Below are 14,582 nucleotides of genomic sequence, written 5' to 3'. Positions count from 1 at the left end.
CTGTCATACCGCTTACATCCTACGGAGAAGAGTGCGGTCATATCTGCTAGAATGCAGGAATGTTTCTCTAACCTCCTGCAAAAAGTTTCTGTACGTTGTGACAGAGAAAATACAAGATCAGTTTTCTATCCACCAATTAAACTCTAAACACTCCTTGGTTAATATCTTAAAGGGGTTTTCCAGAGCTTCATTATTCTCAGGAGAGGTCATCGATATCTGATCATTAGGGATTCCACTCCCAGCTGTGTGAAGGGCTCACTGATGCCACGTCCATCGGTCACATGTGACCGATGGACGTGGCAAGAGGCAGCAGCGCCTGTCCAAGCCCTGCGGCTCCTCCAAACAGCTGATCAGGAGGGGTTCCAGGAGTCGATGACCATCGATCGATCTGATATTGACGACCTGTGCTGAGCATACGTCATCAATATTTAATGCTCAGCAAGTCCTTCAGCAGCCGCCATTCAGAATGCAAGAGTCACTTTGTGGCAGACTGTACTCTGTCACTGGATCACTGTGGCAGAGTGAACCCTTTCATTTTAACAACCGAGCCCCCCCACGTACATCTTCTGACGTGTGTCAATGACCCTTCACTTCTTACTAACACCCAGACACGATTACTCTCCAAGACTTCAGGAGTTTATTCTATGTATGTACATAAATAGGTTTTCTAGGTGTCACACAGGACTGCAGACATCCACGGGCAAGCGCTGCTTTTATTTTTTTTCTTTCGTTTCTCCTGCCTCCAGCTTTGGGCTCTCCGGCACCTCCCGATAGGCCGGGAAGGCCTCCCATGGGCTGCTCAAGTCAAATTTTCGGAACTCCTGCGACAGCTGCACTGGTTCTGCCACCACACGCTTCACCTCATCATCGTAACGAACCTGAGAAAGTCATTAAACAAAGTGAAGCCACACTATGCTAAATCGCCGCTGTATCAGGGCAGAATCACTGACCATGCCCCCATACCAAATTTTCTATCTTCTGTTAGATTTAGGTGAGGTTTTCCTTTAAAAGTGTTAACTGTTATTTACCTAAATAATCAGCAGGATCAATCCTATTATGCCTGGTAGGGTTGACAATGCTGATTGAGATAATACCTGATTTATGTCTGTATGATGCACCGTCCCAGAGAGAACTTCGCTTTTAGTAATGTGCTAATTAGCTAGTTGGAGCACCAAAGGGCGGGCCAAAGTCCTTAGAACACCAGTAAGTAAACACCCCTGCAGCGTTAGCCACCCCCACTCCCCTGGATTGACAGGGCTAGACATCTCCTGGGATCCAGGTGAGGGGGGAGTGGCTAAATCTACAGGTGTGTTCACAAACTGGTGCTCCAAGGGATCTGACCGGCCCTTTGGTGCTCCAACAAACGAATTAGCATATTAATAAAAAGCTAAATTTTTTCTGGAATGGTGCATCGTACAGACATAAATGAGGTATAATTTTAATCAGCATGATCAACCCTACCCGGCAGTGTGCCTGGCTTAATAGACCTGATCATGCTGACAGATGCTCTTTAACCACCTGTTTTGCCCCAGTCCAGTAGTGGGAAAAGTAGCTAACTGGAGGGGGAGGGCTGCTTTAGATGCTGCTATCTCCTGAATGGTAGCAGCTAGAAACATGCAACTGTTTGACATTCCAAGATTTCAGACAATACCAGAATGACAGCAATCTATTCAGTACAGGGGAAGATATCACTGATAGAAATCAGGATGCTGTGAATGCAGCTGAAAGTGAAAGTAAAAGCAGGTCTTACCCACGATTATTACTGACTCGATTTCAAACAGTGATTTCTCCTCTGTTGCTTGGACTTTAGCTGTCATTTTGGTCTTGTATGAAAGCCTTAAATGTCAGCTTTGCAATCTTTTTAGCTGCTACCATTCAGGAGATAGCAGCATCTAAAGCAGCCCTCGCCCCTCCAGTTAGCTACTTTTCCCACTGCCCGAGCTGGACTTGGGCAAAACAGTTAAGTGGTTAAACCCCGTGAAACCAGGCATACTGTAGGGTCAATCCTTCTGATTAAAATACCACCTTACTTGTTAAAATCTATGGTCCTGCTAAGGAGAAATCAAGACTTGTATTCATTATGCTAATGAGGGCTTCAGTGCACCAAGGGACAGGCCCTAGCTCCTCAGCTCTCCAGCCTTAACTCCCCCCCCACGAATGACGGGGCCAGGCATCCTCTTGACTGACCCTGTAATCCAACGCATGCCCTGTTGAATCTTCAGTCGGTGCATGCGCAGTACATCTGTCAGCTTTCTTTGCTGCTGAGATGCTTACCGCCCATGTGCCAATTGAAGAGTCAAATTAGATACATGCAGGCAGAATATATATGAGACGTATACGCGGTGGATTTGCATGAGCCAAATCTGCAGTGTTTCACAGTAAAAGCATGTTTCACAGTAAAAGCAAAGTCGAGATTTAGGGCTCATGCACACAAACGTATTTTTTCCCCATTTCTGTTCCGTTTTTTTACAGATCTGTATGCAGAGCCATTCACTTCAATGGGGCTTGAAAAATACAAACTGAAATGACTCCGCGTGCATTCCGTGTCCGTATGTCCTTTCCACAAAAAATAGAACATGTCCTAGAATAAAATAAAAATCTGCAGCGTAAACGGACCTGCGGTTCAGATTATAAATCCACAGCCATTTATGCTTCAGATATCCACCACGAATCTCATCCTTTGAGGAATAGCAGCAAAATCTGCAGCAGAAATTTTGCTCCATGTAGCCTTACCCTGACCCTGGGTTCACACCTGAGCATTCTGAAAGGAGCGCTCTGTATGCGCGATTGTACCGGCGTTTACAATCGCGCATACAGAGACAAGCGAACACACATTGTTGCGCGTTCTCGAAAGTCTATGTACGGGAACGCGCGACAAAACGCCCCAAAGAAGCTCAAGAACTTTCTTGAGCGTAGGGCGTTTTTCAGCGCGTTCAAACGCGCTGTAAAACACTCAAGTGTGAACCAGGGCCATAGGGAAGCATTGGTTTTCACGTATTGAGCGTTTTACAGCGTGTTTGAACGCGCTGTAAAACGCTCAGGTGTGAACCCAGCGTAAAGTCTTCCCTGTGTGAAAATGACTTACCTCCACATATCCGGACAGAGGGAAGTCCTTACGGAATGGGTGCCCCTCAAAACCGTAATCTGTAAGGATTCGTCTCAGATCAGGATGATTGGCAAAAAAGACGCCATACATGTCCCAAACCTAAGATGAGAGGAGGAGCCGGATTAGTAATTTCCTATTGGTTTTTATAGTAGAACGATGTGTCATATGTTGTCACATATATACTACAGAACATACAGCAACCAGAGGATCTAATAGATGCGGAATGAGGACTATCACAAACTGTTACTAGGGCTACTTTCACACTTGGGTTGTTGTTTTCCGGTGTTGAGATCCGGCAGAGGATCTCAATAACAGAAAAAAAAACTTTCAGTTTACTCCTCATGCATTCTGAATGGAAAGAGATCCGTTCAGGATGCATCAGGATGTCTTCCGTTCCGGCAGCATTCCGTTTTGTGAACGGACACAAAACCGCTGCAAGCTGCGGTTGTGTGTCCGGTCATAAAAACAGGAAAAAAATGGATCCGGCACTGAAAACAATGCAAGTCAATGGTGACAGACCCATTGACATTTTTTCCGTTTTTATTTCACACAACCGCATCCTAACGGAACAGATGCCTCCTGATGTGCAAAATGAAAACGGATCCGATTAATTCCGGTACTGAGATCCTCTGCCGGATCTCAATACCGGAATTAACAACGGAAGTGTAAAAGTAGCTATTAATGGATGCGACTCATTTTCATGTATTGTGTAGAATTTAGACGAGCAACGCCATCATACTGAAACACGATAAGTAGCTCACCTCCCTCTCATACCAATTTGCAGCTTTATGGACAGAGACAATTGAGTCTATGGGAGTGAGTTCATCTGCGTAGGTCTTCACACGGATCCTGGAGTTATACTGCAAGGACAGTAAGTTGTAGATAATCTGCAAAGGAAACAGAACATGCTGAAGGGTTCAGACTTCTCCAATGTACAGTATTGTCCTCTGAAGTGTAGAATTATCGGGGCTGTGCTAAATTTAAAGTTAAAAAGGCTGTCCCAAAAACCATCTACTGCGGTTTTCAAACCAGCGAATCTGAATACTTTTGTAATTGCAGCATGTAATTAAAAATTCAGTATAGCCACTCAGTTATTCAATAAAATGTATCTGTACGGCGCCACCTGCTGTTTGCTCTTTTTCTCATTTCTACTACAACTAGTCCCGCAAAAAAAAAGCCCTCATAAAGCTATATAGACGGAAAAATAAAAGTTATAGCTCTTGGAACGCGACAATAAAAAAAAAAGGAAGAAAAACGCTTGGTCAGTAAGGCCCAAAACAGGCTGGTCACTAAGGGGTTAATATAAATCTTGCAGAGCAATGAATGGAGAGATCTCTGGATCCATGTGAGGTGTAGGGCTGGTTCCAGCTTTGTCAGAAAGAGGCCTCTTGCACACGACCGTGTGCCTCCTATAGCCGTATTGTGGCCTGCATACGGCGGGTCCGCAATACACGGGGCACCGGCCGTGTGCATTCTGCATCACTGATGCGGACCCATTCACTTGATTGAGTCCGCAAACCCGGAGATGCGGTGCGAAACAGAAGAGAAGCACTACAGAGTTTTTTTCGTGGGGTTCCATTCCGTGCTTCCGTTCCACAAAAAGATAGAACTATCTTTTTGCGGAACGGACGGATTGTGGACCCCATTCAGGTTAATAGGGTCGCGATCCGCATGCGGCAGCCGCACGGTCGGTGCCCGTGCATTGCGGACCGCAATTTTAGGTCCGCAGCAGGGGCACGGGCAGCACACGTTCATGTGCAAGAGGCCTAAATGACTTTATTAAATGACTGAATTGCTATTCCTAACTATCGGGCAGATTATCGGGAACGACTGTTTCTGCAAACAGTCGTTTCCGACAATCTGCCCATCTAAATGTGCCGCCGATCACCTGATTTACATGCGAAACGCTCGTTCATCGGGTGATCCCGTCGCTCGTGCAGGCACCACCAATCATGGCTTCTGGGCAGCAGATCGTGTGGTCTAAACAGCAATCTGCTGCTCAGAAACCATGATTCTGTACGAGGACGAGTGATCACAATAGCGACCCCTCGTCCTCATACAGTGAAGGAGATCGCAGCATGTAAATGCAGCGGTCTTCTTCACTGAACGAGCAGCCGACTGTCACGAAACAACGCTTCCTTCCTGACAATCGCCCAATATAAACCCAGCTTTACATGCAAGTCTTGAGGCGGGGGCGTAATATTTATGGTGCTGGGGGAGTGACTGGGACCGGTTCCGAAAAGGATTTAATCCGCTTGGCTTTCTGCAGATTAGCAACAGAACAGATCTCTCCATGCTAGAGCGCAGCAATGTGGGGTACTACCATTGGGGCTGCGCTGCCACAAATCCATCAGAAGCACAGCCCCAGCACAGCAGCACTCCCTTCTTCTCTTGCATGTGTGGTGCAGTGTCCTGGATCCCAGCCCTGTGCCTGTGTCCATGCAAGCAGCTGTTCTGTTTAAAGTATTCTGGTTGACATTTAAGCCAACTACCACGTGACAGGTAAAGGGGGCACTATTACCGTGTGCAGCCTAAAGGGGGCACTATTACCGTGTGCAGCCTAAAGGGGGCACTATTACAGCGTGGAGCCTAAAGGGGGCACTATTACCGCGTGCAGCCTAAAGGGGGCACTATTACCGTGTGCAGCCTAAAGGGGGCACTATTACCGTGTGCAGCCTAAAGGGGGCACTATTACCGTGTGCAGCCTAAAGGGGGCACTATTACCGTGAGGGGACTATAAAGGGTCAATATTACTGTGCAGGGCACAAAAGATGGGTACCATTATTGTAAAAAAGCTACTATTACGGTATGGGGCACAAAGGTGGGACATTATCACCATCTGAACCACTATGGAGCGTTTGTGTAAAAGGTGGGGGGAAAAAAGTGGTGAGGGTGCTGGAAAAGTGAGGAGCCTACACCATCTGGGTGGCAAATTCTTCAGTGTCGCATCATGGTGAGAACAAATCTTCCTTGTGGTGTGGGCCGGATGGAGAAGGAAAGGGACAGCGAATGACTCCAGAGAAGACGTCAGTGGATATGACTATACTGTAATAACATATCGTCCTCATAGCTCCTGTGTATTGCTGGGTGATCACTGTATACTAGTAATATGGGCTCAGTAACAGTGTGGTGGTAATATTCAGAAACGATATGGCGGTGTTATTAGTCCCTTGCACTGTGGTATTATGTACTGGGTTCTGTCCAGTTATATTGTGGGGCCCACAGGATTCTAGTTACGCTGCTGCTCAAGCTGGTGATTACCTCGAAGCGGTTCTGCCTTGTAGGGATATCTACGGCGGTCAGGTCAGCCAACGACTTAAACTGAGCGTTGGTGTGATCTCGGAGGAAGATCAGGACCGGGATGACTCCATCAGGATGAATCATAATCTCCAGTTCTTCATAGCACGTGACCTAAGAGAGAACATCACTGTAAGAAACGAGCACCTACCGCGCCCCAGCAGCTACTACTAGATAGTGGTTAGTTAGAGCTTGTTTTCGGCTTCTCCTTTATTCATTCCCCTCCGTAGATCAGCAACTGGAAATATTCGGCAACCGGCCACTGCTCGCCATACAATTAACATGCACATTAAGGATTTTCCTTTAACTGGGAGGGATCGGGTACGATAATTTATGGCATTGGATGGCAATGCTGCTATTTGGAGTTGAAGGGACTGTCCAGGGTTAGAAAAAAGTGGTATCTTTTTCCATAAACAGCGCCACACATGTTCAGAGGTTGTGTGTGGTACTGCAACTTAGCCTCATTCACATCAATGGAGCTGAACTGCAATATCAGACACAACCTATGGACAGACATTGTGTAAGGCTGGACACATTTTGTTAAAGGAACATGGACGGTTAACGAAACTCTAAATTCAAGGGGTTGGCCACTATCTATCATACTAGCTTCACAGAGTCCTGCCCATCAGCAGACTCCATTCACTTAGGGCTCATGCACACGACTGTGTGCCGGCCGTGTCCGTATTGCGGCCTGCAAACAGCAGGTCAGCAATACACAGGAACCGGCCGTGTGCACCCAGCATCATGGATAAGGACCCATTCACTCAAATGGGTCCGCAATCCGTAAGGTCGGTGTGGAACGGACGCATGGAACCCCACGGAGTGCTTCCGTGGGGTTTCTGTCCATGCCTCCGCACCGCAAAAAAGTAGTGCATGCGGACCGTCGGATGCGGATCCAGTGAATGGGTCGGTGACCGAGCATGAGCCTTTACACTGGGGATGGACAGGGGAACAAGCGCAGTCTGTCCCCATGGTAAGTGAAGGGAGGCTGCTGCCAGCCAGGGCCCTCACATTTAGGAGCGCAGCTCTGGGAACATATATTAGACATACTAAACAATAGGACATTGGCTCCTCTGGTTAAATAATAGCTATTACAAGCGGCAGGTAGGTGCTGTTCCCAGCACATGTGCAGCTAGTAATAGATGGTAAAGCCCCTTTAAACTATGTCTGCAACATGATGTTTTGGTAGAGGAGCATACCTACAGCAAGAGAGGGCTGTATACAGACCCAGGGGGTGCTGGGTACAAGAAGCCATGCTACCTTGCCCAGTGTATTTCGATACAGAGGGATAGGGTAGAGAAATTCATATTTGCTGCTGCTGTAGAAAAGCTTAATCCAGACCCTGGGTGCCAAATATGAAGGTCATATATATATACATTTAAAGCTTGGAGGGATCTGTCATTAAAAATAGAATATCATTAAAAATCAATTTCCAATGGCAGCAAAATGTAAATAAATAAATAAATAGAAAACATTTATTACAGACGCAGTGACATGAGGCCCTCTAGTGGGGGAAAGTGACACACAAAGGATGTCTATTGGAATTGTGAATTCCCCGCCTTTTATTTCTATAAAGCAGGGGTAGGCAATCTCCGGCACTCCAGCTGTTTTAAAACTACAACTCCCAGCATGCATACTGGCTCTGCTCTCCTAAGAACTCTCATAGAAATGAATGGAGCATGCTGGGAATTGTAGTTTCACAACAGCTAGAGTGCCGAAGGTTACCAGGCTCTGCTATAGAGGGTAGTGGGTGCAGACAGACTCACCTGAACCTGCTGCACATACTTGGGAAAAATTTCTGCAACATACTCTCCGAATGCAGTGAGCTGATTGGTCAACACTGTGTCTGCAGGACGAACCGTTGCTGCAAAATAAACAAAAAGAAATAAACAGAAGAAAAACGTAAAACATATTTAAAGGGCTTCTGTCACCCCACTAAACTCAATATTTTTTTTTTTGTGTACTTATAATCCCTATCCTGCGATATTGCTATACATTATGTTATTAATCATTTTCGTTCAGTAGATTTAGCAAAAAACATACTTTTAAGATATGCTAATTACCTGTCTACCAGCAAGTAGGGCGTCTACTTGCTGGTAGCAGCCGCAGAAAACCGCCCCCTCCTTCTGTTGATTGACAGGGCCAGCCGCGATCTCCTCCTCCGGCCGGCCCTGTCTGCATTTCAAAAATCACGCGCCTGTGTTGATTCGGCGCAGGCGCTCTGAGATAAGGAGGCTCGCCTCCTCAGCACTCCCTCAGTGCGCATGCGCCGATGATATCACCGAAAGAGAAGATGTCATCGCGCAGGCGCATGGATGACGTGCCATGCGATCAAGTGATCCATGCGCTTGGGGCGCCCTGACGTCACTCTGAAACGCCCCGGGAGCCGCACGGACGGTAAGTATGCTGCTCCCCGCTACACTTTACCATGGCTGCCAGGACTTTAGCGTCCCGGCAGGCATGGTAACCATTGAGAAAAAGCTAAACGTCGGATCCGGCAATGCGCCGAAACGACGTTTAGCTTAAGGCTGGATCCGGATCAATGCCTTTCAATGGGCATTCATTCCGGATCCGGCCTTGCGGCAAGTGTTCCGGATTTTTGGCCGGAGCAAAAAGCACAGCATGCTGCGCTATTTGCTGCGGCCAAAAATCGTTCCGTTCCGGAACTGAAGACATCCTGATGCATCCTGAACTGATTTCTCTCCATTCAGAATGCATTAGGATAAAACTGATCAGGATTCTTCCGGCATAGAGCCCCGACGACGGAACTCTATGCCGGAAGACAAGAACGCAAGTGTGAAAGAGCCCTAAGAAAGATGGAAACTGCAAACCTCCTAGAACACAGAAATAGTCTGTATATATTTCACACAGTAAGGCCTCATGCACACGACTGTTGCAAAAAATATATAACATGTCCTATTCTTGTCCGTTTTGCGGACAAAAATAGGCATTTCTACAATGAGCCGCCCGTTCCGTAAATTGCAGAAAGCACACAGGCGGCTTCAGTGTTTTGCGGATCTGCAATTTGCGGACCGCAAAAAAACGGAACGGTCGTGTGCATGAGGCCTAATGCAAGAAAAGGTACTGTGAGCTGGTCAGATGTGTGTACGGCAGGGATGCTCAACCTGCGGCTCTCCAGCTGTTGCAAAACCAGAACTGCCAGCATGCTCTAATAGCTGTAGGCTGTCCAGACATGCTGGGGATTGTAGTTTTGCAACAGCTGGAGGGCCGTAGGTTGAACATCCCTGGTCTACAGCAATCATCACAAAAATTAAGCCACAAAAGACTTTCTTCCTGCCCCGAATAGGCTGTGCAGAGGGTACCACAGCACTGACCGCAGCTCTATAGGTATGCCCTACTATGACGGGATCTGTCAGGAGATTAAAGAGGACCTGTCCCCTCTCCTGACATGTCTGTTTTAGTAACTACTTGTATTCCACATGTAATAGCAATACTGGAGCATCTATTCTTATGACTCTATGTTGTGCCATTCCTTTATTATTCCTGCTAGAAGTTATTAATACATTGCCAACAGTCTACAGTAAAGGCACAGATGGGTGTTAACATTTGGGGGGGTGTCCTTGCACAGTGTCACATTACTAGTAACACCCAGCAGTACCTTTACTGCAGACTGCTGGTAATTTATTTGTAAACTTCTAGTAGGAATAATACAGGAATGGCACCGCACAGAGGCATAAGAATAGAGGCTCCAGGATTGCTATTACATGGAGGATGCAGGTGGTTACTAAAACAGACATGTCAGGAGAGGGGACAGCATCTCTTTAAAGTAGCTATCTTGGAGAGAATGGCAGTGTGGCCAATGTTATATGACGGGGACTCAATTGAGGGACTGCAGTGCAAATCCAAACCCCTGGAGGAGGGTATTATGTGCATCTATGACAGCACATCTGCCATCAGGAGTGGAATAACTGCCGGGGCCCAGCACACTATGTCCTGATGCCGGCCAGCCCCAGGATTTAGTGTGTGTGGTACCTGGTAGTGAAGAGGACCCAGGAGGGGTAAGGATATGATTTTTTTTGTCTGATCTATGCTCAAGATGAGTTTCGGGGCCTGGTGTGGGCTCCGAATGAGTTTCGGGGCCTGGTGTGGGCTCCGAATGAGTTTCGGGGCCTGGTGTGGGCTCCGAATGAGTTTCGGGGCCTGGTGTGGGCTCCGAATGAGTTTCGGGGCCTGGTGTGGGCTCCGAATGAGTTTCGGGGCCTGGTGTGGGCTCCGAATGAGTTTCGGGGCCTGGTGTGGGCTCCGAATGAGTTTCGGGGCCTGGTGTGGGCTCCGAATGAGTTTCGGGGCCTGGTGTGGGCTCCGAATGAGTTTCGGGGCCTGGTGTGGGCTCCGAATGAGTTTCGGGGCCTGGTGTGGGCTCCGAATGAGTTTCGGGGCCTGGTGTGGGCTCCGAATGAGTTTCGGGGCCTGGTGTGGGCTCCGAATGAGTTTCGGGGCCTGGTGTGGGCTCCGAATGAGTTTCGGGGCCTGGTGTGGGCTCCGAATGAGTTTCGGGGCCTGGTGTGGGCTCCGAATGAGTTTCGGGGCCTGGTGTGGGCTCCGAATGAGTTTCGGGGCCTGGTGTGGGCTCCGAATGAGTTTCGGGGCCTGGTGTGGGCTCCGAATGAGTTTCGGGGCCTGGTGTGGGCTCCGAATGAGTTTCGGGGTCTGGTCTAAGCTCCGAATGAGTTTCGGGGTCTGGTCTAAGCTCCGAATGAGTTTTGGGGTCTGGTCTAAGCTCCGAATGAGTTTCGGGGTCTGGTCTAAGCTCCGAATGCGTTTCGGGGTCTGGTCTAAGCTCCGAATGCGTTTCGGGGTCTGGTCTGTGAATGAGTTTCGGGGTCGGGTCTGGGCTGTGAATGGGTTTAGGGGTCTGGTCTGGGCTGTGAATGAGTTTAGGGGTCTGGTCTGGGCTGTGAATGAGTTTAGGGGTCTGGTCTGGGCTGTGAATGAGTTTAGGGGTCTGGTCTGGGCTGTGAATGAGTTTAGGGGTCTGGTCTGGGCTGTGAATGAGTTTAGGGGTCTGGTCTGGGCTGTGAATGAGTTTAGGGGTCTGGTCTGGGCTGTGAATGAGTTTAGGGGTCTGGTCTGGGCTGTGAATGAGTTTAGGGGTCTGGTCTGGGCTGTGAATGAGTTTAGGGGTCTGGTCTGGGCTGTGAATGAGTTTAGGGGTCTGGTCTGGGCTGTGAATGAGTTTAGGGGTCTGGTCTGGGCTGTGAATGAGTTTAGGGGTCTGGTCTGGGCTGTGAATGAGTTTAGGGGTCTGGTCTGGGCTGTGAATGAGTTTAGGGGTCTGGTCTGGGCTGTGAATGAGTTTAGGGGTCTGGTCTGGGCTGTGAATGAGTTTAGGGGTCTGGGGTCATTTAATTTTAAGCTCTAGTCTGGTTTTTCCCCCTAACAAATAATAATAAAGCTGGATGTAAATAGGTCTATAATGTTTGGAACAAGACAACATCTTCACTGTAGGTTCTCAGCCTGAACCTCCAGGTGACGCCGCTTCCGGTAACCAGACTACTAAGTAGCTGAGTACTCCTGTAATACAACATGGAGAATGGAGGTACTACAAGGTGTGGCCTCCACGGCAATACTACAAGCAAGGGAACTCCAAATAATCAAATTTGGATGACGATCCTTTGCATACCCATACTTACGTCTCGTCTCTGTAGTGGAGCCCTCACATCGCACTTGTGGCAGCGCACGGATGGTGGAGGCTGCAAGGAACAGAGGCACAGTCAGGAAAGGAAGATATAACACAGTGGTCATTAACAGAGTACTGGTCCTAGACAAGGCAAAACCTTCAGACAAGTGTGTAGTCTACGTGGTTGGTCTGAAATTTCTGCAAAATGTAAGACCTTATCTACAAGGGTGAAGAATAAGAAAGCCCATCTCTGCTTGCTGTCAGTGATTGGACACACAGTGAGTACCGATACTGGCCTGGTCCTGAGACTGCCATTTGTTATGTGAGTGCTTTAAGCCTGAGCCCCAGGACACAATAAAGGTTTCCATAAGCTTTGTTCACATCTGTGCTATGGCTGCTGGTCATACGGTGCCTGGCAGACCCTACTGACGGGTCTTTCAGGAGTCCCTCTGAAGTGCCTGCCGCATTGACAGCAAGAATAGAGATGCATGCTGGGATATGCTTGATGTCAAATGATGGAAACCTCAATGGATGGGCCAAAGACAGAGGTGGACTGAGCCTTATACCTTTGATCTCCAACCCTGATAAGCTAGGAGTTATAGTTTTACAATAACTGAAGAGCTCGGAGTCCAGAGGAGATGTCACCCAATGAAGGAATGCTTTGATTTACTGAGTTCTTCAAAAGGTGCAGGCGCAGCTCAAGGTGTTGTATGGTTGCCTTCACAACTGATGCTGCATCTTCCATTGCAAATGTCATTGAAAGATGAAGCTCAGGCTCTCTTCACATCTGTTTCGTCATGGCTAACCTCCGGCAGTCCAGCTGTGGTGAAACTACGACTCCCAGCATGCTCCATCCATAACCAGAAGTGGATCCTAAACACAGAAAATTATAATACTGCATTTTTTACACCTGCTCTGTGCATCACCTCCTGATTTTTGCTTCAAAATACTGATCTAAATATGCAAGTGTGAATGAGGCCAAGACTGAAAACCCCTTTATCTGTGAGCAATTCTAATCTGTATGCAACGCCGAGGGACATGTAGCCGCTATATAAGCAACATTTTGGTCCTCCAGGACCTTGATCACAGCAGGAAATCGGTGGGAGTAAAACACTTCCATTTCCTCTTAATCTACCAGAACCAGATTTACTGCCTTGATCTTGGTCCATAGCTTTGGCAGTGAGGTCTTCGTGTTATATTCCATATTCCCGCAGTTCAGGAATAATTCTTGTTCTTTTGTGTCAATAAAAAACATTGTTTGTAATAAAGTAAATGGTGTGGATTTCATAAACTAATTGGAGGATTTGGTTCCTACTACTTAGCAATACTGACCCCGAGTTACATCCTGCATTATACTCCAGAGCTGCACTCACTATTCTGCCGGTGGAGTCACTGTGTACATACGTTACTTATCCTGTACTGATTCTGAGTTACATCCTATATTATACTCAGGAGCTGCACTCACTATTCTGCTGGTGCAGTCACTGTGTACATACATTACATTACTTATCCTGTACTGATCCTGAGTTACATCCTGTATTATACTCCAGAGCTGCACTCACTATTCTGCTGGTGCAGTCACCGTGTACATACATTACATTACTTATTCTGTACTGATCCTGAGTTACATCCTGCATTATACTCCAGAGCTGCACTCACTATTCTACTGGCGGAATCACTGTGTACATACATTACATTACTTATCCTGTACTGATCCTCAGTTACATCCTGTATTATCCTTCAGAGCTGCACTCACTATTCTGCTGGTGAAGTCACTGTGTACATACATTACTTATCCTGTACTGATCCTGAGTTACATCCTGTATTATACTCCAGAGCTGCACTCATTATTCTGCTGGGGCAGTCACTGTGTACATACATTACAATACTTATTCTGTACTGATCCTGAGTTACATCCTGTATTATACTCCAGAGCTGCACTCACTATTCTGCTGGTGCAGTCACTGTGTACATACATTGCTTATCCTGTACTGATCCTGAGTTACATCCTGTATTATACTCCAGAGCTGCGCTCACTATTCTGCTGGTGGAGTCACTGTGTACACATACATTCAATTGTTTCAAGTGGCAACTGCCGAGGCAGTGTGCATGCTGGGATTTGTAGTTCCACTAGCAAACACTGGAAACCCAGGATTTGCCCACTCTGCAATCAGTGCATGTTGGGAACTGTAGTCCTGTACACAGCTAGAGGCACCAGAGTTGTATGACCTTTGCGCTAGGAATGCTGGGACTTGTTGTTCTACACAGAAAGCAGCCAGCAGAGACAGCACCTGATTCTCCAGTAACCAGTCAATGCTGGGACTTGTAGTACCACTGCACCTATTTGGTTCCCCCGGCCTGTCTGATACCATGGCGATGCACGCCTGCTCCCCCCGCACCCTCGGCCTCACCTCCCCGGAGCAGAGCCCGCTGGGCTGCCCTTACTCCTGCAAGCATCATTCCCCCCGGACGGACAGACAAGGACAAGCGGAGCAGGGCGGAAGTCAAAGTAAATCTGACAGTTCCGCCTGCGAAAGC

General features: G+C 47.6%; 1 protein-coding gene across 1 annotated transcript; it reads right to left on the bottom strand.

The window, feature by feature from the left end:
* Positions 1–614: 614 nt before the first annotated feature.
* Positions 615–14,581, bottom strand: NDUFS3 (NADH:ubiquinone oxidoreductase core subunit S3). The gene is made up of 7 exons (XM_044270286.1): positions 14,456–14,581; positions 12,058–12,117; positions 8,170–8,267; positions 6,368–6,517; positions 3,868–3,993; positions 3,086–3,205; positions 615–878 (listed from the first exon to the last, which is right to left on the bottom strand). Exons 1-7 carry the CDS (start codon positions 14,502–14,504, stop codon positions 714–716), a joined length of 768 nt encoding a protein of 255 aa, XP_044126221.1. The 5' UTR covers positions 14,505–14,581; the 3' UTR covers positions 615–713.
* Position 14,582: the final 1 nt, after the last annotated feature.

The sequence above is a fragment of the Bufo gargarizans genome, chromosome 10 (genome assembly GCF_014858855.1).
Source record: "Bufo gargarizans isolate SCDJY-AF-19 chromosome 10, ASM1485885v1, whole genome shotgun sequence".
Classification (NCBI taxonomy): domain Eukaryota; kingdom Metazoa; phylum Chordata; class Amphibia; order Anura; family Bufonidae; genus Bufo; species Bufo gargarizans.
Note: the sequence above shows the minus strand (reverse complement) of the source record. Positions and strands in the feature narration are given on the sequence as shown.